General features: G+C 44.3%; 1 protein-coding gene across 1 annotated transcript; it reads right to left on the bottom strand.

Annotated features, from left to right (window-relative positions):
- Nucleotides 1-93: 93 nt before the first annotated feature.
- NDUFA6 (NADH:ubiquinone oxidoreductase subunit A6) lies at nucleotides 94-25,175 on the bottom strand. The gene is made up of 3 exons (XM_053721382.1): nucleotides 24,994-25,175; nucleotides 2,165-2,280; nucleotides 94-284 (listed from the first exon to the last, which is right to left on the bottom strand). The coding sequence occupies exons 1-3, from the start codon at nucleotides 25,130-25,132 to the stop codon at nucleotides 153-155; spliced, it is 387 nt and encodes a 128-aa protein (XP_053577357.1). The 5' UTR covers nucleotides 25,133-25,175; the 3' UTR covers nucleotides 94-152.
- Nucleotides 25,176-26,063: the final 888 nt, after the last annotated feature.

The raw sequence follows: 26,063 nt of genomic DNA, 5'->3' as shown, positions 1-26,063 counted from the left end.
TCTTCCTGTTCTCTACATGAGCGCTAAATGACAGGTTGTCACATGGGCACCTGCGTGTTTACAGCGAGTGGGATATAAATCAGTATCTGCACACACTATATAAAGTAGAAGTTTATTAGCAGCCGGATACAGAACACACAGCACTTGTACACTTAAGGATCTTGTCCAGAGTAAAACTTGGAGAGGAAATCTGTGGGGCGCGGAGTTTCTGTCTCATGGAAATAACGCATAATGTGTGTCCTCTGCTTCCACACCTTGATTGTTTCTTCCAAATCCATCTTGCCCTAGAAAAGCCGAAAAGGGCTCAGTTAAAGAGAAGATTACTCTAAGCACGATCAGCTGCTTGTGCTGGGGGTTTAAGCTCGCTAAAAGTTTGCAAGCTCCCCCACCTGAAATTACAAGTGTGTGTGTGGCCTGCTGGAGGGAGAGGAAGTCAAGGCAAATGTGTATGGGTTCCAAGTCGGAGGAATCCAGGGAAAGAGTGGGTCACCAGAGGGAAGATTGTGTAAGGGAATGGTGTACACAAAGAGGCGAAGGTAGGTATGTACTGCTGGGTGATGTGAGGATAATGTGTGCACCGGGTACAAGAAAGGTGAGGAAGGCGCGTATGTACTGCTGGTGGATGTGAGGATAACGTGTGCACCGGGTACAAGAAAGGTGAGGAAGGCGCGTATGTACTGCTGGTGGATGTGAGGATAACGTGTGCACCGGGTACAAGAGAGAGAGAGGTGAGGAAGGCACGTATGTACTGCTGGTGGATGTGAGGATAACGTGTGCACCAGGTACAAGAGAGAGAGAGGTGAGGAAGGCACGTATGTACTGCTGGTGGATGTGAGGATAACGTGTGCACCAGGTACAAGAGAGAGAGGTGAGGAAGGCGTGTATGTACTGCTGGGTGATGTGAGGATAACGTGTGCACCGGGTACAAGAGAGAGGTGAGGAAGGCGCGTATGTACTGCTGGTGGATGTGAGGATAACGTGTGCACCGGGTACAAGAGAGAGAGAGGTGAGGAAGGCACGTATGTACTGCTGGTGGATGTGAGGATAACGTGTGCACCAGGTACAAGAGAGAGAGGTGAGGAAGGCGTGTATGTACTGCTGGGTGATGTGAGGATAACGTGTGCACCGGGTACAAGAGAGGTGAGGAAGGCGCGTATGTACTGCTGGTGGATGTGAGGATAACGTGTGCACCGGGTACAAGAGAGGTGAGGAAGGCGCGTATGTACTGCTGGTGGATGTGAGGATAACGTGTGCACAGGGTACAAGAGAGGTGAGGAAGGCGCGTATGTACTGCTGGTGGATGTGAGGGTAACGTGTGCACAGGGTACAAGAGAGGTGAGGAAGGCGCGTATGTACTGCTGGTGGATGTGAGGGTAACGTGTGCACAGGGTACAAGAGGTGAGGAAGGCGCGTATGTACTGCTGGTGGATGTGAGGGTAACGTGTGCACCGGGTACAAGAGAGGTGAGGAAGGCGCGTATGTACTGCTGGGTGATGTGAGGATAACGTGTGCACCGGGTACAAGAGAGGTGAGGAAGGCGTGTATGTACTGCTGGGTGGATGTGAGGATAACGTGTGCACCGGGTACAAGAGAGGTGAGGAAGGCGTGTATGTACTGCTGGGTGGATGTGAGGATAACGTGTGCACCGGGTACAAGAGAGGTGAGGAAGGTACGTATGTACTGCTGGGTGATGTGAGGATAACGTGTGCACCGGGTACAAGAGAGGTGAGGAAGGCGTGTATGTACTGCTGGGTGGATGTGAGGATAACGTGTGCACCGGGTACAAGAGAGGTGAGGAAGGTACGTATGTACTGCTGGGTGATGTGAGGATAACGTGTGCACCGGGTACAAGAGAGAGAGGTGAGGAAGGCACATATGTACTGCTGGGGGGGGGGGGTGTGAGGATAACGTGTGCACCGGGTACAAGAGAGGTGAGGAAGGCACGTATGTACTGCTGGTGGATGTGAGGATAACGTGTGCACCGGGTACAAGAGAGAGGTGAGGAAGGTGCGTATGTACGGCTGGGTGATGTGAGGATAACGTTTGCACCGCGTACAAGAGAGTTGAGGAAGGCGCGTATATATGCCCAGCAAAGGGGGGGGGGGGTGAGTGCAGTAGTATATATTGTTACTTTTGCTGCTTGTGCTCAGAGTGACAACTTTACCTTAATAATAAGCATATCAATCACTCTGGGGTCTGTAATATGAGCGCTCCTCTGGAACATTTCCCGGACCTTGTTGCGCCCCTGCTTCACGCTTATATCCAGTTGGAAGACATGGACTGTGGAAGAACAAAATACTAACATTACTGAGGTAGGTTGGGTACACGTCCTGTCTTAATTTACTAGTTTCAGATAGCAGGTAGGGATAGGATTTGCTGGTGTTAAAGGGGTCAGAATCCAGGGATAGGATTTGCTGGTTTTAACCCCTTGAGTGCCAACGACGGCTCTGAGCCTTCTCAAATTTTCCCAGTCAGGTGCCAATGATGGCTCAGAGCCGTCTCTAGCACCTTTATGGAGATCTGGGGCTCCCACCCTGGCGATCTGGCCAGTATAGAGACAGGCATTTCCGGGGCTTCATGTTTCACCCGGTGACGTCACTCAAAATGATGTCACCGTGCAACTTTATGTAAAACTGACAATTGTCAGTTATAGGGAAATGGGGGCACGCTGCTTCAATGCCTGTATCTTGGGCATCTAAGTAGCTACAGACCCCCAAGACCCACCATTGGAAAGGTAATAGTCTACCTTTTCCAAATGTATATTAGGGGTGTATAGTAAACAAAAAGTGAAAAAGGATTTGGGGTTTCTAAAGGCACATAAAGATCAAAATTGACCCCCCAAAATACATTTTATAAAAATAAATCAGTTTAAGTATCATAACTAAATGATCACTGTGGTAATGAGCGTTCCTGCAGTGATTACCTAGCTGAGAAATGTCTCATTCCTTTTACAATACAGACCAATATTATATTTGTAATCCCATGATCACCTGGATAATGTGGTTACAAATTAATAAATGGTAGCGAAATGCTATTATATATATATATATATTCAGTCTTACCGTGCATGGAAGATGAGTAAAACAATCTTTACGCAGCTCTCTCCATCTTTCAAGACTTCTGTATTTTTAATTCAAAGGAGCTTATTTTTGCAATATAAATGATATTTTCTAAAGACATAATTCCTTTTCAAATATCTATTTTGTAAACAGATTTATCGCAAAGCGTCTCAACTCAGATTCCTTCACTGATGATGCAGATGGTAAATAAACTAAATATTTCTAGAAAGTACACCCTTTGGCGCATCAAATGGGGGGGGGGTACATTGTCTATTTTTGTGCTACCAATACAAGTGGAGTATGGCTCTTTGCTAAAAAAAAAAAAAAAAAAACCAAAAACAATTAATTCTTCCCTGATAAATTTATTTCTTGACACGGTGAGTCCACGGATCATCTTAATTACTGTTGGCAATATTACTCCTGACCAGCAGGAGGCAAAGAGAACCACAGCAAAAGCTGTTAAATACCACTTCCCTTACCCACAATCCCCAGTCATTCGACCAAAGGGAAAGGAGAAAGGAAGTAATCTAAGGTGCAGAGGTGCCTGAAGTTTATGAAAAAGCAAACTATCTGAAAAACAGGCGGGCCGTGGACTCAGTGTTGAGAAATAAATAAATTTATCAGGCAAGAATAAATTATGTTTTCTTTCTAATGACAGGGTGAGTCCACAGATCATCTTAATTACTGTTGGGAACCAATAACTAAGCTAGAGGATGATAAGGGAGGGACAAGACAGTTAACCTAAACAGAAGGCACCACTGCTTGAAGAACCTTTCTCCCAAAAGAAGCATCTGCTGAAGCAAAAGTATTGAATTTGTAAAATTTAGAAAAAGTATGCAAAGATGACCAAGTCACAGCCTTGCAAAGCTGATCTACAGAATCTCCATTTTTGAAAGCCCAAGAAGATAAACAGCCCTCGTGGAATGAGCTGTGATTCTCTCAGGAGGCTGCTGACCAGCAGTCTCCTATGCCAAGCGAATAACACTCCTCAACCAACAAGAAAGAGAAGTAGCTGTAGCTTTCTTACCCTTACGCTTCCCAGAAAAAAACAAAGACTGGCGAAAATCCTTAGTCGCCTGCAAATAATATTTCAATGCACGAACCACATCCAGGTTGTGCAACAAACGCTCCTTAGAGAAGGAGGATTAGGACACAAAAGTAGAAACAATCTCTTGATTAATATTCTTATCAGAAACAACCTTGGGAAGAAAACCCAAAGCAGTACGCAGAACTACCTTATCAGAGTGAAAAATAAGAAAAAGGGCGATTCATACTGTAAGGCTGAAAGCGCCGAAATTATTTGAGCCAAAGAAATATCCACCAGAAACAACCTTCCAAGATAACATCTTAATATCCAAAGAATGCATAGGTTCAAACAGAGCCTGTTGAAGGACTCTAAGAACCAAAATAAGACTCAAAGGTGGAGTAGTAGACTTAAACACAGGCCAAATTGTAACCAAGGCCTGACAAAAAGAATGAACATCTGGCACATACGCCAGGCGCTTGTGAAATAAAATAGATAAAGCAGAAATTTGACCCTTCAGGGTACTAGCAGATACACCTATCTCCAAACCCTCCTGGAGAAAAAACAAAATCCTAGGAATCCTAACTCTACTCCACAAGTAGCCTTTGGATTCACACCAATACAAATATTTATGCAAAATCTTATAATCTGCCTAGTCACAGTCTTACAAGCCTGAATCATAGTCTCAATGGCTGACTCAGAAAAACCACGTTTAGTCATCAAGCATTCAATCTCCAAGCAGTCAGCTTCAGAGAAACGAGATTTGGATGAAGGAAGGGACCCTGCAGAAGCAGGTCCTTCTTTAATGGAACACGCCAAGGTGGAAGGGAAGACATCTCCACCAGATCTGCAAACCAGATTCTGCGAGGCCATACCGGAGCAATGAGAATCGCCAATGCCCTCTCTTGTTTAACCCAAGGAAGAAGAACAAAATGGAGAGAACACATGCCAGACAGAGTCCAAAGAACAGCCTGAGGATCCTTTGACCTCGACCCGTACCTCTGGAGCTTGGCATTCTGACGAGATCCCATGAGATCCAACTCCAGCTGCCCCCAACTGATAAGCTGGAAAACACCTCTGGATGAAGCTCCCACGGATGAAAAGTCTGTCTGCTCAGAAAATCCGCTTCCCAATTGTCCACCCCTGGAATGTGGATAGCAGACAGACAACAGTTGTGAATCTCCGCCCACTGAATAATCTTGGCTACCTCGGTCATGGCCAAGGAACTCAGATTTCCTCCCTAATGATTGATGTAAGCCACTGACGTTATGTTGTCCGACTGAAACCTGATAAACTGGGTTGAAGCTAGCTGAGGCCAGGCTAGAAGAGCATTGAAAATTGCTCTGTTCCAAAACATTTATTGGAAGAACCGACTCCTCCCGAGTCCATAGACCCTGAGCCCTTAATGAACCCCAGCCCAGCAAACTGGCATCAGTGGTTACAATCACCCAGGAAGGTCTGCGAAAGCAAGTTCCCTGAGAGAAGACGATCCTGAGACAACCACCATGGAAGAGCATCTCTGGACAGCCGATCTAGAACAATCTTTGGAGATAGATCCGCATAATCCCCATTCCACTGCCTGAGCAAGCATAACTGCAGAGGTCTGAGATGGAACCGAGCAAACGGAATGTCCATGACTGAAACCATCAGACCAATAACCTCCAAGCACTGAGCCACTGACGGCCGAGGAAGGGACTGAAGAGCAAGACCCATATTGAAAATCTTTGACTTTCTTGCTTCTGTCAGAAAATTTTTCATCTCTAGAGAATCTATAATGGTCCGCAAAAATACCACTTGTAGCCGGAATTAAGGAACTTTTTCACAAATTCACCTTCCAACCGTGCGAGCGCAGAAAAGACAACAACTCTGTGTGGGAGTTTGCTAGTTGAAAAGCTAGAGCCTGAACTAGAATGTCATTCAGAAAAGGAGCCACTGCAACACCCTTCAATTGAAGCACCGCCAAAAATGCTCCAAAGACCTTTGAAAAAATTCTGGCAGACCAAAAAGGAAGAGCTACAAACTGAAAATGTTTGTCTAGAAATGCAAATCTTAGGAACCTGTAAATGATGTCTGTGAATGGGAATATGCAGATACGCATTCCTTTAGATCCACTGTGGTCATAAACTGAGGTTCCTGAACCAAAGGAAAAATGAAACGAATAGTTTCCATCTTGAAAGACGGAACCCTGAGAAACCTGTTTACACTCTTGAGATCTAAAATAGGTCTGAAAGTTCCCTCCTTTTTGGGAATGACGAAGAGATTGGAATAAAAACCCAGACCCTTTTCCTAAACTGGAACTATCACTCCCATGTCGGAAAGATTCTGAACACAACGTAAAAACGCCTCTCCTTTTATTTGGTTTACAGATAACCTGGAGAGAAGAAACCTGCCTCTGGGAGGAAAATTCTTGAACTCCAGATTGTAACCCTGGGACATGATATCTACCACCCAGGGATCCTGAACATCTTGAGCGAAGAAAGTCTGCCCCCCATAAAAATCCATTCCCAGATAGGGGGGGTAGACCCTTCATGCTGATTTTGAGTCAGCAACAGGCTTCCTGGACTGCTTCCCCTTATTCCAAGACTGATTTGACTTCCAAGATGGCTTGGACTGTTCCTGCTTGGAGGAAGAAGAGGAAGATTTACCAGTTACGAAAGGAACGAAAATTACTCTGCCGACCCTTCTGTTTATTTCTTTAATCCTGAGGAAGAGAATGCCCCTTCCCTCCCGTAATATCAGAAATAATCTCAACCAAACCTGGCCCCAAACAAGGTCTTACCCTTGTAAGAAATAGACAAAAGCTTAGGACACATCCGCAGACCAGGATTTTAACCATAAAGCTCTGCGAGCTAAAATGGCAAAACCAGAAAATTTAGCTCCCAACTTTATTACCTGTAGAGAAGCATCTGTAATAAAGGAATTAGCCAACTTCAAAGCCTTGATTCTATCTTGAATTTCTTCAAGAGCAGTATCTTGCTGAATAGAATCAGACAATGCATCAAACCAATATGCCGCTGCACTAGTAACCATAGCAATACATGCAGCTGGTTGCCATTGATACCCCTGGTGAACATAAATCTTTTTAAGCAAATCTTCAAACTTCTTATCCATAGGATCTTTAAAGGAACAGCTGTCCTCAATAAGAATAGTGGTCCTCTTGGTCAAAGTGGAAACTGCTCCCTCCACCTTAGGAACCATCTGCCAAGATTCCTTAATAGAATCAGCAATAGGAAACATCTTCCTAAAAATTGGAGATGGGGAAAAGGGAATCCCAGGCTTCTCCCATTCTCATGCAATAATATCTGAAACACGATCTGGTATAGGAAAAACTTCAGAGGAAGGGACATCAAAAAACGTATTAAGTTTACTAGATTTCTTAGAAATAACCATGACTGACGCCTCAGAATCATCCAAGGTAGCCAAAAACCTCCTTGAGTAACAAACAAACAGAGGTGCTCCAGCTTAAACCTAAAAGAAACAACCTCACGTTCAGAAGGATTTACACTATCAGAATCAGAGAGATCAACATCAGATGCTACTGAAGCATCTTCCTCCTCAGACTTATGAGAAGAAACACTAGACACAATTGCAACAGAATCAGAAACCTTATACTTCCTCTTGCGCTTCCCCTGCAACATAAAAGCAGACAGAGGCCTCTATTAATCAAGGTCTGTCGGACCTGATCCGACAGTACGGATCAGGTCCGACAGCCCTCGCTTAATAAGGCGAGCAATACGCTCGCCGTATTCAGCATTGCACCAGCAGCTCACAAGAGCTGCTGGTGCAACGCCGCCCCCTGCAGACTCGCGGCCAATGGGTCGCCAGCAGGGGGTGTCAACTCAATCGGGTTGATTTCCGGCAATGTCTGTCCGCCTGCTCAGAGCAGGCGGACAGGTTATGGTGCAGCGGTCTTTGTGAGCGCTACTTCATAACTGCTATTTCTGGCGAGCCTGCAGGTTCACCAGAAACACGGGGCATCAAGCTCCATTCGGAGCTTGATAAATATGCCCCAAAGCCTCAGATACTGCAGAGGATATATGGGTAGCCATATCTTGCAAGGAAAAACCAATCTGAGACGAAACACAGGGGACTGCAGAAGATTGGGACGTATGAGGCTATCCTTGTAATGTAATGTTCTCTAAATACAAGAAGAAAAAGGGATAGGAGGCTCAACATTAGTATTTAAACACAGAGAACAAGCAACAGCTTGCAGGGCCTCTTGGTCCATCTTATTCCAAAGGAAAAAAAAACCTTAATAAAAAATTCTAAGTTCAAATCAGAATTTTAATGAAACGAAAAACTGTCCCTTTAAAATTTTAAAGACTTTTTAAAAAAAAAACAAAAAACAAAAAAACTAGAAAATCCTTAAACTGCACAATAAATTTTGCAGCAACATTTTTTTACAAAATGAATGCAAAAAGATAGACAAACTTTATAGTCCCTGAAATTCAGACAAACAGAGCAACAGCCACACAAAAAAAAAAAAAAAAAAAAAAAAAAAGGCAACTTCCACCCCTCAGCAAGCTCTGCTGAGGTGCCTACCTGACCTCCTTGCTACTGGAAACAAAGTCAGAAAATGATCCGGACCCCACAGCCGCACCGGAGAGAACGCTGAAACACTTCTGAGGCGCTATGCAACAGAGCTGCAACATCAAGGAACAACAGGAAACAGCTTAAAGAGCGCCAAAAACGTCCTTGCTATCTTAGATAAGCACACCTATTGTGGGCGTGGCCTAACAAACCTCCCGGTAGCCATTAATACACAAACAAAAAACCATGTACACCAAAGTGAAAATATAATCAACATGAGCCAAACATCCCCAGTGCCCGCAAAACTGCCATACAATAAACCGTTACCCTAGAAGGCTGATTGTATATTTAGACAGAATTTACTGTCAAAGTGCCAAATTCTCCTATATCAAAACGGAAAGAAATAGGCACTTACCTCAAAAATCTGTCCGGCAGCAGGACAGCTCATTTGGTATGAGAGGGGCTTACTACCTCACATGGACCTGTGGAGAAAAAAAAAAGGTTGAGTAAACTTACTCAAACGTTCAACCAAGGGCAGCATGAAATTACTTGGGAGGCCCAGTGGGGATTATACCCCACAAGTTCCCAAATGCGTAAAAGCCACCACTTGCTCTACTGAAGAGACTGACATGGACTACGGCTAAACCCCAAAGAAAATCAGAGCAAACTTGCTCTGCTTAAAAAAAAAAAAAAATGAACTCTTGATTGAAGAAGACACCTAACTTTACCCCTCCTTGCAACTGATACAAGCAAAGAGAATGACTGGGGATTGTGGGTAGGGGGAGTGGTATTTAACAGCTTTTGCTGTGGTGCTCTTTGCCGCCTCCTGCTGGTCAAGAGTGATAAAGAGTAATTAAGATGATCCATGGACTCACCGTGATTTTTTTTTTTTTTATATATATACACACACATATACATAGTGGATATAAAAAGTCTACACACCCCTGTTAAAATGGCAGGTTTCTGTGATGTAAAAAAAAAAAAAAATGTATAAGACTGTACAACTTAAAGGGACACTGTACCCAAATTTTTTCTTTCGTGATTCAGATTGAGCATGACATTTTAAGCAACTTTCTAATTTACTCCTATTATCAAATTTTCTTCATTCTCTTGGTATCTTTATATGAAATGCATGAATGTAAGTTTAGATGCCGGCCCATTTTTGGTGAACAACCTGGGTTGTCCTTGCTGATTGGTGGATAAATTCATCCACCAATAAAATAGTGCTGTCCAGAGTACTGAAACCAAAAAAAGCTTAGATGCCTTCTTTTTCAAATAAAGATAGCAAGAGAATGGAGAAAAATTGATAATAGGAGTAAATTAGAAAGTTGCTTAAAATTGCATACTCTTTCTAAATTACAAAAGAAAAAATGTGGGTTTAGTGTCCCTTTAATTGAAAAACAAACTGAAATTTTTTAGGTGGAGGGAAGTAAAAATATAAAACTAATACTTTGTGGGAGCACCTTTTGATTTTATTACAGCACTGTCTTTTTGGGTATGAGTCTATCAGCATGGCACATCTTGACTTGGCAAGATTTGCCCACTCTTTGCAAAAACACTCCAAATCTGTTAGATTGCGAGGGCATCTCCTGTGCACAGCCCTCTACAGATCACCCCACAGATTTTTGGATTCAGGTCTGGACTCTTGCTGGGCCATTCCAAAACTTTAATCTTCTTCTGGTGAAGCCATTCCTTTGTTGATTTGAATGTATGCTTTGGGTCGTTGTCATGCTGAAAGATGAAGTTCCTCTTCATGTTCAGCTTTCTAACAGAAGCATGAAGGTTTTATGCCAATATTGTCTGGTATTTGGAACTGTTCATAATTCCCTCTACCTTGAATAAGGCCCAGTTCCAGCTGAAGAAAAACAGCCCCAAAGCACGATGCTGCCACCACCATGCTTCACTGTGGGTATGGTGTTTTGGTGATATGCAGTGTTTTTGCGCCAAACATATCTTTTGGAATTATTGCCAAAAATATCAACCTTGGTTTCATCAGACCATAACACCTTTTCTCACATGCTTTTGGGGCACTTCAGATGTGTTTTTGCTAAATTTAGCTGGAATTGGATGTTTTTCTTCGTAAGAAAAGGCTTCCGTCTTGCTGTCTACCCCAAAGCCCAAACATATGAAGAATACGGGAGACTTGTCACAAGTACCACACAGCCAGTACTTGCCAGATATTCCTGCAGCTCCTTTAATGTTGCTGTAGGCCTCTTGGTAGCCTCCCAGACCAGTTTTCTTCTCATCAATTTTGGAGGGACATCCAGTTCTTGGTAATGTCATTGTTGTGCCATATGTTTTCCACTTGATGATGACTGTCTTAACTGTGTTCCATGGTATATCTAATGCCTTGGAAATTCTTTTGTACCCTTCTCCTGATACCTTTTAAAGGGACAGTCTAGGCCAAAATAAACTTTCATGATTCAGATAGAGCATGTAATTTTAAACAATTTTCCAATTTACTTTTATCACCAATTTTTCTTTGTTCTCTTGTTATTCTTAGTTGAAAGCTTAATATAGGAGGTTCATATGCTAATTTCTTAGACCTTGAAGGCCACCTCTTTTCAGAATGCATTTGAACAGTTTTTCACCACTAGAGGGTGTTAGTTCACTTCTTTCATATAGATAACACTGTGCTTGTGCACGTGAAGTTATCTGGGAGCAGGCAGTGATTGGCTAAACTGCAGGTCTGTCAAAAGAACTGAAATAAAGGGGCAGTTTGCAGAGGCTTAGATACAAGATAATCACAGAGGTTAAAAGTATATTATTATAACTGTGTTGGTTATGCAATACTGGGGAATGGGTAATAAAGGGATTATCTATCTTTTAAAACAATAAAAATTCTGGTGTAGACTGTCCCTTTAACAATGAGATCCCTCTGATGCTTTGGAAGCTCTCTGCGGACCATGGCTTTTGTGTAGGACGCGACTAAGAAAATGTCAGGAAAGACCAACTAGAGCAGCTGAACTTTATTTGGGGTTAATCAGAGGCACTTTAAATTATGGCAGGTGTGTGATGACCCTTATTTAACATGGTTTTGAATGCGATTGCTTAATTCTGAACACAGCTACATCCCCAGTTATAAGAGTGTGTGCACACTTATGCAACCATATTATTATTTATTTTTTTTTTTGCTTCCCTCCACCTAAAAGATTTCAGTTTGTTTTTCAATTGAGTTACATAGTTTATAGGTCACATTAAAGGTGGAAAAAGTTCTGAAATGATTTATCTTTGTCCAATTATTTTACATCACAGAAACCTGACATTTTAACAGGGGTGTGTAGACGTTTTATATCCACTGTGTGTGTATGTGTAATATGTGTATGTGTAATTATATATATATATATATATATATATATATATATATATATATATATATATATATATATATATATATATATATATACAATTTAATACAACACACAGAGAAAAACAACATGGAAAGGTTAGTTACTGCATCTGGCAAAATGGGACAAGCCCAGGTACCACGTCAAGGTCCTTTCCAAAAACCTGGGACCCTAAAACAGCCACACAATGCAAGCTCTCAATCCAAACAAACTGGGAACAAGTGAAGGGTGCACAGGCTTTTTAATCTTAGCTGAGAGCTTGCTAGTGAGTGCAGGGTTTTCTCTGTGTGTTGTATTAATTTGTTTTGTGATTTCCCCTATGGTTCTTGCACCCAGACCTGTCTGGGGTTAACTGCCTGTGACTCTTGGGGCAGCACAGCTTCTTGTGAGTGCCGGTGAGAACCCAGGGCTGAGCATGTTGCAGGGTTATGGGATGTGTACCCGGCCTGGTCTAGGAGTGCCGCCCCCTTCCGTTTTTTTGTGTATTACTGGGGCGATTAAATAATAATGCAAAGCACCATATTCTATTAATTGTTGCGCACCTCATTTATGTGCTAGAGATACATGTAGCCTCTCAATCAATGCACCAAAGGGTATACTTTCTACAAATGTGTGCTTTGTGTACCCCATTTTAATTTTGCAGGTGGCTAGAACTGTTTAATTGCTGAAAACAGTACAGTAAATTCTAAGATGCTGTTTTTGATCATTTATCAAATTGACATGCCTGCAATAAAACAGGGATATGTTCTTAATGTCTGCTTATTTTAGGTTACCTACTCCAAATATTTATCCACACAGGTTTTGATCATAGAAAAATAAAATTACATACTATTTATTGAGTCAGGAGTAAAAAAGAAAAAAAAAAAAAAAAAAAATACACCTTTTTCACATTTTATTTTTTAAATCCGATGATACATACACACATAATAATGGTATATTTTGAATCTGCTGAAAAAAAAAAAAAAAAAAAAAAAAAAGGGGGGGAAATTTATTCTTACCTGATAAATTTGTTTCTTTTACGATACGATGAATCCACGGATTTCATCCTTACTTGTGGGATATCGCCTCCTGGTCAGCAGGAGGAGGCAAAGAGCTCCACAGCAGAGCTGCATAAATAGCTCCTCCCTTCCCTTCCAACCCAGTCATTCAACCGAAGTTAGGAAGAGAAAGGAAAAGCCAAGGAGCAGAGGTGACTGAAGTTTAACAAAAATAAAGACCTGTCTCATAAAAACAGGGAGGGCCGTGGACTCATCGTATCGTAAAAGAAACAAAAATTTATCAGGCAAGAATAAATTTCCCTTTTCTTTTACAAGATACGATGAGTCCACGGATTTTATCCTTACTTGTGGTATACAATACCAAAGCAATATGACACGGATGAAACGGGAGGGACAAGACAGGGAACCTAAACGGAAGGCACCACTGCTTGAAGAACCTTTCTCCCAAAAACAGCCTCGGACGAGGCAAAAGTATCAAATTTGTAAAATTTTGAAAAAGTGTGAAGAGAAGACCAAGTCGCAGCTTTGCAAATCTGTTCAACAGAAGCATCATTTTTAAATGCCCAAGAGGAAGCCACAGCTCTAGTGGAATGAGCCGTAATACGTTCAGGAAGCTGATGTCCAGCAGTCTCATATGCAAAACGAATGATACTCTTCAGCCAAAAAGAAAGAGGTAGCCGTAGCTTTCTGACCCCTACGCTTCCCAGAAAAAAACAACAAACAGGGAAGAAGACTGACAAAACTCCTTAGTTGCCTGTAAATAAAACTTCAAGGCACGGACCACGTCCAAATTATTTAACAGTCGCTCCTTCTTAGAAGAAGGGTTAGGAGACAAGGAAGTAACAACAATTTCCTGATTAATATTTTTATTTGAAACAACCTTAGGAAGAAAACCAGGTTTGGTACGTAACACTACCTTATCTGCATGGAAAAATAAGATAAGGAGAATCACATTGTAATGCCGAATGCTCAGAAACTCTGCGAGCAGAAGAAATAGCAACCAAAAATAAAAAACTTTCCAAGATAACAACTTAATATCTATGGAATGCATAGGTTCAAACGGAACCCCTTTAAGAACATTAAGAACTAAATTCAAACTCCAAGGAGGAGCAATTGGTCTAAACACAGGCCCGATTCTAGTCAGAGCCTGAAAAAAGGGATTGAACATCTGGAACATCCACCAGACGCTTGTGAAGCAAAATAGACAAAGCAGAAATCTGTCCCTTTAAGGAACTTGCCGACAACCCTTTCTCCAATCCTTCTAGGAGAAAAGACAAAATCCTGGGAATCCTAACCCTACTCCATGAGTAGCCCTTGGATTCGCACCAATAAAGATATTTACGCCATATCTTATGGTAAATCTTTCTAGTAACAGGCTTACGAGCCTGGATCAAGGTATCAATGACCGAATCAGAGAACCCTCGCTTAGATAAAATCAAGTGTTCAATCTCCAAGCAGTCAGCTGCAGAGAAATTAGATTCAGATGATGGAAAGGTCCCTGAATGAGAAGGTTCTGCCTCAATGGAAGCTTCCACGGTGGAAGAGATGACATGTCCACTAGATCGGCATACCAAGTCCTGCGAGGCCACGCAGGAGCGATGAGAATCACTGAAGCCCTCTCCTGTTTGACTCGAGCAATCACCCGGAGAAGGAGAAAAAAATGGAGGGAACACATAAGCTAGGTTGAACGACCAAGGTATTGCCAAGACATCAGTTCGGCCTGAGGATCCCTGGACCTGGATCCATATCTCGGGAGCTTGGCATTCTGACGAGACGCCATGAGATCCAGCTCTGCCCTGCCCCATCTGAGAATCAGGCTGGCAAATACTTCTGGATGGATTTCCCATTCCCCCGGATGAAACGTCTGTCTGCTCAAAAAATTTGCCTCCCAATTGTCCACTCCTGGGATGTGGATTGCTGACAGATACCAAGAGTGAGTCTCCGCCCACTGAATTATCTTGGTTACTTCTGTCATCGCTAAGGAACTCCTTGTTCCTCCCTGATGATTGATGTAGGCTACAGTCGTGATGTTGTCTGACTGGAATCTGATGAATTTGGTCAAAGCCAACTGAGGCCAAGCCAGAAGCGCATTGAATATTGCTCTCAACTCCAGAATGTTGATGGGAAGTAAGGACTCTGAACGAGTCCATACACCTTGAGCTTTCAAGGAATTCCAGACTGCTCCCCATCCTATCAGACTGGCATCCGTTATCACTATCTCCCATGTGGGCCTGCGGAAGCATGTCCCCTGGGACAGATCCAGCGACAACCACCACAGAAGAGAGTCCCTTGTCTCCTGATCTAGATCTATTTGAGGAGACAAAATTGCATAATCTCCATTCCACTGTCTGAGTATGTTCAGTTGTAGAGGTCTGAGATGAAAATGTACAAACGGAATGATGTCCATCGCTGCCACCATTAAGCCAATTACCTCCATGCACTGAGCCACTGACGGCCGAGGATTGGACTGAAGGGATCGGCATGTGTTCGGAATTTTTAACTTTCTGACTTCCGTCAAAAAGATCTTCATGGCTAGAGAGTCGATTAGAGTTCCTAGAAAAGGAACCCTTGTCTGTGGAACAAGTGAACTTTTCTTGAGATTCACCTTCCACCCATGAGTCCTTAGAAAGGACAGGACAATGTCGGTATGGGACTTTGCTTGCTGATAAGACTATGCCTGGATCAGAATATCGTCCAGATAAGGCGCCACAGCAATGCTCCGCGGTCGTAGAACCGCCAGCAAAGATCCCAGAACCTTTGTGAAAATTCTGGGCGCCGTGGCTAGAATGAAAGGAAGGGCCACAAATTGAAAATGTTTGTCCAGGAACCCTGTGTATAGGGATATGCAGATACGCATCCTTCACATCCACGGTAGTCATATATTGAGTTGACCCTCCTGGATCAATGGAAGAATGGTCCGAATAGTTTCCATCTTGAAGTATGGAACTGAGAAACTCGTTTAGACTTTTGAGATCTAAAATGGGTTGAAACGTTCCCTCTTTTTTGGGAACTACAAAGAGATTTGAGTAAAACCCCTGCCCCTGAATTGGAACCGTTATGGTATAACCCGGATATCAAGGGTTAATACCAGATGAAAGATGCCCTGAACACGGGATCAACAAAACACAAACCCAGTTAATTCCCCCCAAACATGAGACCAAGCTCCATCTTGAGGGTAAAACAGAATGTGTTTTATTGAGGGCTATATGCCCAGTATTTATGCAGGTCTCCCAAGCTTGCTTCTTCGGGGGTTCTGTCTGATATGCTGGGCTCATTGGTTCCTTCGGGCCCTGGTACTCCGTCCATCTCGGTCAGTATTGTAATAATCTCCCTCTTCCTGAGGTTACTGGCTTGTCGGCCCCGTTGTTCTAGCAGGTCTTTAAGGGTAGCTCTTCTGGGCGATGAGGTTCATCCCGTCGCTTGCCACCAGTTGTTATGGTATAACCTGGATATCAAGGGTTAATACCAGATGAAAGATGCCCTGAATACGGGATCAACAACAAACGAAACCAGTTAATTCCCCCCAAACATGAGACCAAGCTCCATCTCTAGGGCCCAGAGGCAGAACTTTTTTTCACTTTCTGCGATGAGATTTTTTGAGTGAAAGTTTTTATGCAGGTTATTTTAAAAAAAATCAATTTTAAATTAGGCAGTTACACTAAATCACCAGTTCAAATGCAATGTGTTGATTAACTGGAGAATAATTCAATTTTTAAAGTTTTTTTATAATATATTTCAGCAGTTGAAAATTGGATTGCAAATTAGCTGCAGACAAAAAAAAAATTGTAAAAAGTCTCTTGAATAAATTTGTTTCCTTTTCTCTTGGTCTAACACAGAAATGTAATAATAAAAAAAGGTGCATTGCTCATAAGAATGGTTTATATTCAGAAAAAAAACAGCAGACTGGGAAAGGCTAAGGGTTTGGATTGAAAACAATCTGAGAGCCAGTCAATCAATCAATGGGCTGCTGCTTTGCAGCTTTACTGCATATTTGACTGTTCACTTTAAACTGAATTTTGCTGTGAATGCGCTGTCTTAAGAAAAACTTACACAATGCAGCCAGAGCACAGCACTCTTTAAAGAGAACAGCCCGATGTGGAGCAGTGCTGCAAAGTTAAAGCACTAACAGTTCCTGCATGTGTCCTGCTCTTTCTGCAGACATGATGCATTTTCTGCGATGACATCTCAGATCACTGTATGTTCTGCCTTGGGGCTCTAGGGTAAAACAGAATGTGTTTTATTGAGGGCTATATGCCCAGTATTTATGCAGGTCTCCCACCTGGTTAACACTCCCTAGGTGGGGGGATTGGAAGAGTATAGTACATTAGATAGAGGGAAGATGCCCTTTTACAGGATACAATATAATTACATTACTTAACCAAATAAACAATTAAACACAAGGGAGTCCTCCTTGATACAAGGCAGTCTGATTAAACAATGTGAACGCTTATCACTTAAACTTAATTACAGTAAACAATAGCTGATGTCAGGAAACCTGTTTTCAGAAAATAGTTTCTCAAAGCTGAACAAAGTTAACCCTTTCAGTACTGAAGGAAGGGGTCTGTCACAGGAACGGGACATATTACTCCCATGAGGGATAGATCTTCTACACAGCGTAAGAACGCCTCTTTTTATCCGGTCGACAGATAATCGTGAAAGAAGAAACCTTCCTCTGGGGAAGGAATTTTTGAACTCCAACTGATACCTTGAGACACAATTTCTAGTGTCCAGGGATCCTGAATGTCTCTGATCCAAGCCTGGATAAAGAGAAAGTCTGCCCTCTACCAGATCCGGATCAGGGGCCGCCCCTTCATGCTGCCTTGGTAGCAGCAGCAGGCTTCTTGGGTTGTTTACCCTTGTTCCAAGTCTGGTTGGGTCTCCAGGTAGACTTGGCTTGAGAAAAATTCCCTTCCTGTTTAGTGGAAGATTTTGAAAGGAACAAAAATTACTGTCGTCCCCTTTGCTTAGATGTTTTATCTTGAGGGAGGAGGGGGACCTTTACCTCCCGTAATATCAGAAATGATCTCCTTCAAGTCAGGCCCGAACAGGGTCTTTCCCTTGAAAGGAATAGCCAAGAGCTTAGATTTAGAGGATACATCCGCAGACCAAGATTTTAACCATAAGGCTCTTTGTGCTAAGATGGAGAATCCTGCATTCTTAGCCGCCAATTTAGTGAACTGAAAGGAGGCATCCGTAATAAAAGAATTAGCCAGCTTAAGGGCCTTAATTCTATCCTGTATTTCCTCTAAAGAAGTCTCAGTCCTAAGGGACTCTTCTAGAGCGTCAAACCAAAAAGCAGCCGCAGTTGCGATTGTTACAATGCAGGCCGTCGGTTGCATAAGAAACCCTTGATAAACAAAGTTTTTTGAGAAAACCCTCCAACTTCTTATCCATGGGGTCTTTGAAAGCACAACTGTCCTCTATAGGTACGCTTAGCCAGGGTTTAGATAGCTCCCTCCACCTTAGGGATCATCTGCCAAGAATCCCGTACGGTGTCAGCTATAGGGTACATTTTCTTAAACATAGGGGAAGGGGAGAACAGAATACCCAGTCTTTCCCATTCCCCTGCAATAATTTCCTAAATTTTCTTAGGAACCGGAAAAACATCAGAATAAGATGGGATCTCCAAGTATCTGTCCATCTTACTCAATTTTTCTGGAGGAACCACAATAGATTCACAGTCATCCAGAGTCATCAAAACCTCCCGTAGTAATAGACGGAGGTGTTCAAGCTTAAATCTGAAAGGCATCACTTCCGAATCGGTCTGGGGTAATGCACTTCCTGAATCAGACAGTTCCCCCTCAGACAGAGCCTCCATACCCACTAATTCAGAGCCCTGAGAGGGTACATCGGAGATCGCCATCAAAGCATCAGAAGTCGCAGGGACCATCTGGGCCTCTTTCCTACTGCGTTTACCTTGCAAAGCTGGTAACTTAGATAAAACTTCTGAAAGAGTGGATGACATAACTGCAGCCATATTCTGCAGAGTGAATGAAGCAGACGCAGTTGAAGAACACGGCGTTGCTTGAGCGGGCGTTAAAGGCTGTGACGCTTGGGGAGAAAGTTGCGGCATACACCAGGGCTTTGGACCTTGCTGAGATCGAGTTCTGACGGCCAGAGTATACTACGTTCCCCTGGCGGATGACGTCACTCACCCAGGACGCTACATCGCTAGACAGTCCGTCAGCTGTGATTTCACTTTACAAAGTTGCGGCATACCCTGAATCTCAGTCTGAGAACATTCCTTAGATACATCTTTATTAAAGAAAATTTGTTCATTACACTGTATAGCCCTTTCAATACATGAGGGACAAAGCGTAACCGGGGGTTCCACAATGGCATCTAAACACATAGGACATGTACTTTGTTCAATGTCATCCATGATAACATAAGCAAAGGCAAGCTTGGTAAAAATACGGATAATATATTGTAAAAATCAGTCTGAAGAACTTATAATAAAAATTTTTTTGGTGTACTGTGTCTTTAAGAAAAAAACAACCTTCTGAATTAAAGCCCGATACATAGGCAGAGAGAAGCTGTTTATTTATATCCCACACTCCCTGCACGTGAGCCTTATAAAATCACTCTGGAAATCCAGAAAAAAATAAAGCAGTCACCCTGCCACAACGGCTCCTACCTGCCTCCACGTGACCAATCTTAACTCCTCTAGAATGGCGCCCCTAAGATCGCTTGTAAGATATCACAACAAGCGGGCTTAGGAGCCGCGAGGAGACGCTGCCAACCGGAACTCAGTCGAGTAAGAAACTGCCCAGCTAAGCGCACGAACACTAAGCCCTGCCCCTTGTGGGCGGAAACATACCACACAACCCCGGGAAAAATAAATACAGTGCCGCCATGTACCGGAGTTCAGTAAACACTTCCCCAACTCCAGCACTACTCCCAGCGTCAGCCATCTCTATAATAAAATAAATGTAATAGAGCCAAGCCCATTACAGTACTGGTACAAACCCACATAAATGTCCCAGCGCTTCTAGGCTAATTCTAAAATGCCAGAGTGTCTGGATAATAAGCAGTATGTTGGTTCTCATTTTCTTTCAAGCTAATGAGAGCCTACATACTGTCCAAGGGAAGCCCTTAGGCCCATACCCACCAATGTCACAGGCAGAGTACAGTCGGTTCTGAGATATGCTGCAGAGCCCCAGAATAAAAGACTGCACTTACCTCCATGCTGAGGAACAGCATGATAATCTCACAGTGTCAAGAGGTCCACTCTTCCTCCTGAGGTCCTGTGAAGGCAGAAGGGTCTTAGTTAATATTCTCTAAGACCATACACAGAAGAGCAGCACAAGTAAGGGAGGCGCAGTGATGCTAAAACTCCACCAGTTCCCATAGCCTAAAAGGCTATCACTCCAGAGGCTGCCCTAAACAAAAATAGTAAACTTTGGCACCATTAAAAAAAAAAAAAAAAACACTCTTGAAGAATCTAAACTAACACCTCACTTTACCTCTTCCTATCACTAACACAGGCAAAGAGAATGACTGGGTTGGGAGGGAGGAGCTATTTATGCAGCTCTGCTGTGGAGCTTTTTGCCTCCTCCTGCTGACCAGAAGGCGATATCCCACAAGGATGAAATCCGTAGACTCATCGTATGTTGTAAAAGAAAAACAATATCTAGTTTGTATAATTTATTCACACAAACTTTACTTCTAAAAAAAAAAAAAAAAAAAAAGTGTTTAAATGTGAACTGCAACAAAAAGCTCAAAACCAGCTTAGCAACCAAAGGGGTCAGAATCCAGGGATAGGATTTGCTGGTGTTAAAAGGGTCATGTTTTTAATGGGTATAAATTATGATCAATCAGAGCTTTTATTGTGAATCAGGAAGGGTCTGTATAGGTTGAACTCTGACTTCTGTCTTCTTTCAACCTTATCTACTATGTATCTGCCTATGCAACCGCTGTATACTGTGCGTAATACACAAGAGATATTACCGCTGTATACTGTGCGTAATACACAAATGAGATATTACCGCTGTATAACCAGAATCTCACACAACACTAGAGCTGATATGCATGGTTTAAGCGCTGCCTCAAAGCACCCACCGGTGACACTGCCGTGTGCGTGAGCATGTAACCCAGCACCCACCGGTGACACTGCCGTGTGAGCATGTAACCCAGCACCCACCGGTGACACTGCCGTGTGTGAGCATGTAACCCAGCACCCACCGGTGACACTGCCGTGTGTGAGCAAGTGACCCAGCACCCACCGGTGACACTGCCGTGTGTGAGCAAGTGACCCAGCACCCACCGGTGACACTGCCGTGTGTGAGCAAGTGACCCAGCACCCACCAGTGAAACTGCCATAGATACATCAGGTGCAGGAGAAACGGCATTCTCACGTGGTTTATTGCTCTTGGTGCTGCCATGATGCACTGTGTGTTATAGTTGAATTAATTTATGAGGTTTCAGCTGTGCCATTCATGCCCTCAGTGCCCTGTAATTACATATGGTGAGGTGCTACAGACACAAGCAGGATATACAGAGAATAAGTACGCAAGTGTGCGGGTCACGGAGGGGTGTGAGTGCTAGCTAATGGGGGTCACAGGCGTGCGGGCCAGGAAGGGGTGTGAGTGCTAGCTAATGGGGGTCACAGGCGTGCGGGCCAGGAAGGGGTGCGAGTGCTAGCTAATGTGAGTCACAGGCGTGCAGGCCAGGAAGGGGTGTGAGTGCTAGCTAATGGGGGTCACAGGCGTGCGGGCCAGGAAGGGGTGCGAGTGCTAGCTAATGGGGGTCACAGGCGTGCGGGCCAGGAAGGGGTGCGAGTGCTAGCTAATGTGAGTCACAGGCGTGCAGGCCAGGAAGGGGTGTGAGTGCTAGCTAATGGGGGTCACAGGCGTGCAGGCCAGGAAGGGGTGTGAGTGCTAGCTAATGGGGGTCACAGGCGTGCGGGCCAGGAAGGGGTGTGAGTGCTAGCTAATGGGGGGTCACAGGCGTGCGGGCCAGGAAGGGGTGTGAGTGCTAGCTAATGGGGGTCACAGGCGTGCGGGCCAGGAAGGGGTGTGAGTGCTAGCTAATGGGGGTCACAGGCGTGCGGGCCAGGAAGGGGTGTGAGTGCTAGCTAATGTGAGTCACAGGCGTGCAGGCCAGGAAGGGGTGTGAGTGCTAGCTAATGGGGGTCACAGGCGTGCAGGCCAGGAAGGGATGTGAGTGCTAGCTAATGGGGGTCACAGGCGTGCAGGCCAGGAAGGGGTGTGAGTGCTAGCTAATGGGGGTCACAGGCGTGCAGGCCAGGAAGGGGTGTGAGTGCAGAGCCCTAGGGGCCCACCAGCACCTCAGTTTCAGTGAATCTAGCCCACTGCCTCACATCCCCCTCACCAGAACACAGTGGTTTATTCTCACTCACTTCCCTCCAGCCTCTTCTCTCTCAGGTCAATCAGTTGCATAGAATATTATCGGTCAGTAAAGCTGAGAAAGGATAATAGTGACTCACTAGTGGGTGTCCCACTAACAGAGGTCACATGCAATCATACACTCACTAGTGTGTATCATACAGAGCACACAGTTCACGTGCGTGCGCGCGTGTGTGATATCTATATCACCCCCCCCGTGGGTATATCACACACACACACACCCCGTGGGTATATCACACACACACACACACACACACCCCCCCCCCCCCCCGTGGGTATATCACACACACACACACCCCCCCCCGTGGGTATATCACACACACACACACACACCCCCCCCGTGGGTATATCACACACACACACACACACCCCCCCCGTGGGTATATCACACACACACACACACACACCCCCCCCGTGGGTATATCACACACACACACACCCCCCCCCGTGGGTATATCACACACACCCCCCCCCGTGGGTATATCACACACACACACACCCCCCCCGTGGGTATATCACACACACACACACCCCCCCCCGTGGGTATATCACACACACACACACACACCCCCCCCCGTGGGTATATCACACACACACACACACACCCCCCCCGTGGGTATATCACACACACACACACACACCCCCCCCCGTGGGTATATCACACACACACACACACCCCCCCCCGTGGGTATATCACACACACACACACACCCCCCCCGTGGGTATATCACACACACACACACACCCCCCCCCGTGGGTATATCACACACACACACCCCCCCCGTGGGTATATCACACACACACCCCCCCCCCCGTGGGTATATCACACACACACACCCCCCCCCGTGGGTATATCACACACACACACCAGTGGGTATATCTCTCACACACACACACACCAGTGGGTATATCTCTCACACACACACACACCAGTGGGTATATCTCTCACACACACACACACCAGTGGGTATATCTCTCACACACACACACACCAGTGGGTATATCTCTCACACACACACACCAGTGGGTATATCTCTCACACACACACACCAGTGGGTATATCTCTCACACACACACACCAGTGGGTATATCTCTCACACACACACACCAGTGGGTATATCTCTCACACACACACACACCAGTGGGTATATCTCTCACACACACACACCAGTGGGTATATCTCTCACACACACACACACCAGTGGGTATATCTCTCACACACACACACACCAGTGGGTATATCTCTCACACACACACACCAGTGGGTATATCTCTCACACACACACACCAGTGGGTATATCTCTCTCACACACACACCAGTGGGTATATCTCTCACACACACACACCAGTGGGTATATCTCTCACACACACACACCAGTGGGTATATCTCTCACACACACACACCAGTGGGTATATCTCTCACACACACACACCAGTGGGTATATCTCTCACACACACACACCAGTGGGTATATCTCTCACACACACACACCAGTGGGTATATCTCTCACACACACACACCAGTGGGTATATCTCTCACACACACACACCAGTGGGTATATCTCTCACACACACACACCAGTGGGTATATCTCTCACACACACACACCAGTGGGTATATCTCTCACACACACACACCAGTGGGTATATCTCTCACACACACACACCAGTGGGTATATCTCTCACACACACACACCAGTGGGTATATCTCTCACACACACACACCAGTGGGTATATCTCTCACACACACACACCAGTGGGTATATCTCTCACACACACACACCAGTGGGTATATCTCTCACACACACACACCAGTGGGTATATCTCTCACACACACACACCAGTGTGTATATCTCTCACACACACACACCAGTGGGTATATCTCTCACACACACACACCAGTGGGTATATCTCTCACACACACACACCAGTGGGTATATCTCTCACACACACACACCAGTGGGTATATCTCTCACACACACACACCAGTGGGTATATCTCTCACACACACACACACACCAGTGGGTATATCTCTCACACACACACACACACCAGTGGGTATATCTCTCACACACACACACCAGTGGGTATATCTCTCACACACACACACCAGTGGGTATATCTCTCACACACACACACCAGTGGGTATATCTCTCACACACACACACACACCAGTGGGTATATCTCTCACACACACACACACACCAGTGGGTATATCTCTCACACACACACACCAGTGGGTATATCTCTCACACACACACACCAGTGGGTATATCTCTCACACACACACACCAGTGGGTATATCTCTCACACACACACACCAGTGGGTATATCTCTCTCACACACACACCAGTGGGTATATCTCTCTCACACACACACCAGTGGGTATATCTCTCTCACACACACACACCAGTGGGTATATCTCTCACACACACACCAGTGGGTATATCTCTCACACACACACCAGTGGGTATATCTCTCACACACACACCAGTGGGTATATCTCTCTCTCTCTCTCACACACACACCAGTGGGTATATCTCTCACACACACACACACCAGTGGGTATATCTCACACACACACACACACACACACCAGTGGGTATATCTCACACACACACAGGTCACCTCAGGGTCACAGCATTACACAGTGACACAATGTCACCCACCTGTATTGGGCACCTCCCGGTACCAAGCCCGGTACAGCTCCCGCGCACGCCGCTTGGCCTCCCCCAGATCCCGGCTGAGCAGAGGTCGGACAGCTCCGGCGGTTCGTGCTGCAGCTGAGGTTGCCTGGGACGCCGCCATATTTGACCGGTTACTGTCAGCTCCGGAGCAACTATAACCAATCACTGAGCAGATACGGAGCCTCCTGCAATATCATTGGCTTAGCTCCTGTACGTCAGATTACGCATCACCCTTCTAGGTCGTGATTGGTTGCCTCGTGACAAGCCGCCTCTCATTGGCTGTCAAAATGTGAGCTACCGCCCCCTCACTTAACACGGGAAATACGTTATTGACACCGTTTGTTCTTTTATGTTAATATTATTATAACTTATTTATTTATATTATTTATTATTATAGCACCTCATTTATATTATTTATTATTATAGCACCTCATTTATATAATGTATTATTATAGCACCTTTTATTTATATTATTTATTATTACGGCACCTCATTTATATTATTCATAATTATAGCACCTCATTTTTATTATTTATTATTATAGCACCACTTATTTATTTATATTATTATTATAGCACTGTATTTTTGTATTATTATATCACTTATTAGTTGTTTATATTATGTATGATTATAGCACCTCATATATTTACATTATTTCTAATTATAGCACTGCTTATTCTTATTTATTATTATTATAGTACCACTTAGTTGCTGTTATTATTGATTATTATTATAACACTGCTTATTATGACTTTTTATTATTATTGTTGCACTGATAATTTTTTATTATTATTATAGCAGTGCTAAATCCCTTCACACCGTTAGGACGTTCTATGCCATCCTAACAGCGCTGGGCTATAACGCCGAAGTACGGCATGGAACATCCTACCTTATAAGGGGTCCTGCAGCCTCTGCATTTTGACAAACTCAAGATCAGACTGGGGGCATGACTAGCAACGTAGGCAGTCCCCATAATCCGATCCCGACCTTGAAATCACATGATTGCATCAACAATAGCGTCATTTCATTTTTGCAGCAAGCGTTTACATCGG

Source organism: Bombina bombina, chromosome 7 (assembly GCF_027579735.1).
Source record: "Bombina bombina isolate aBomBom1 chromosome 7, aBomBom1.pri, whole genome shotgun sequence".
NCBI lineage: Eukaryota > Metazoa > Chordata > Amphibia > Anura > Bombinatoridae > Bombina > Bombina bombina.
This window is presented reverse-complemented; position numbering and strand designations above follow the sequence as displayed.

Bases quoted from the DNA above. Each gene is read 5' to 3' on its own strand.
- NDUFA6 (XM_053721382.1), bottom strand. From the start codon at position 25,132: ATGGCGGCGTCCCAGGCAACCTCAGCTGCAGCACGAACCGCCGGAGCT. The intron at 2,281-24,993 runs GTGGGTGACATT...GTTCTTCCACAG, and splicing joins CCGGGAGGTGCCCAATACAG to TCCATGTCTTCCAACTGGAT. The intron at 285-2,164 runs GTAAAGTTGTCA...CGGCTTTTCTAG, and splicing joins TTGATATGCTTATTATTAAG to GGCAAGATGGATTTGGAAGA.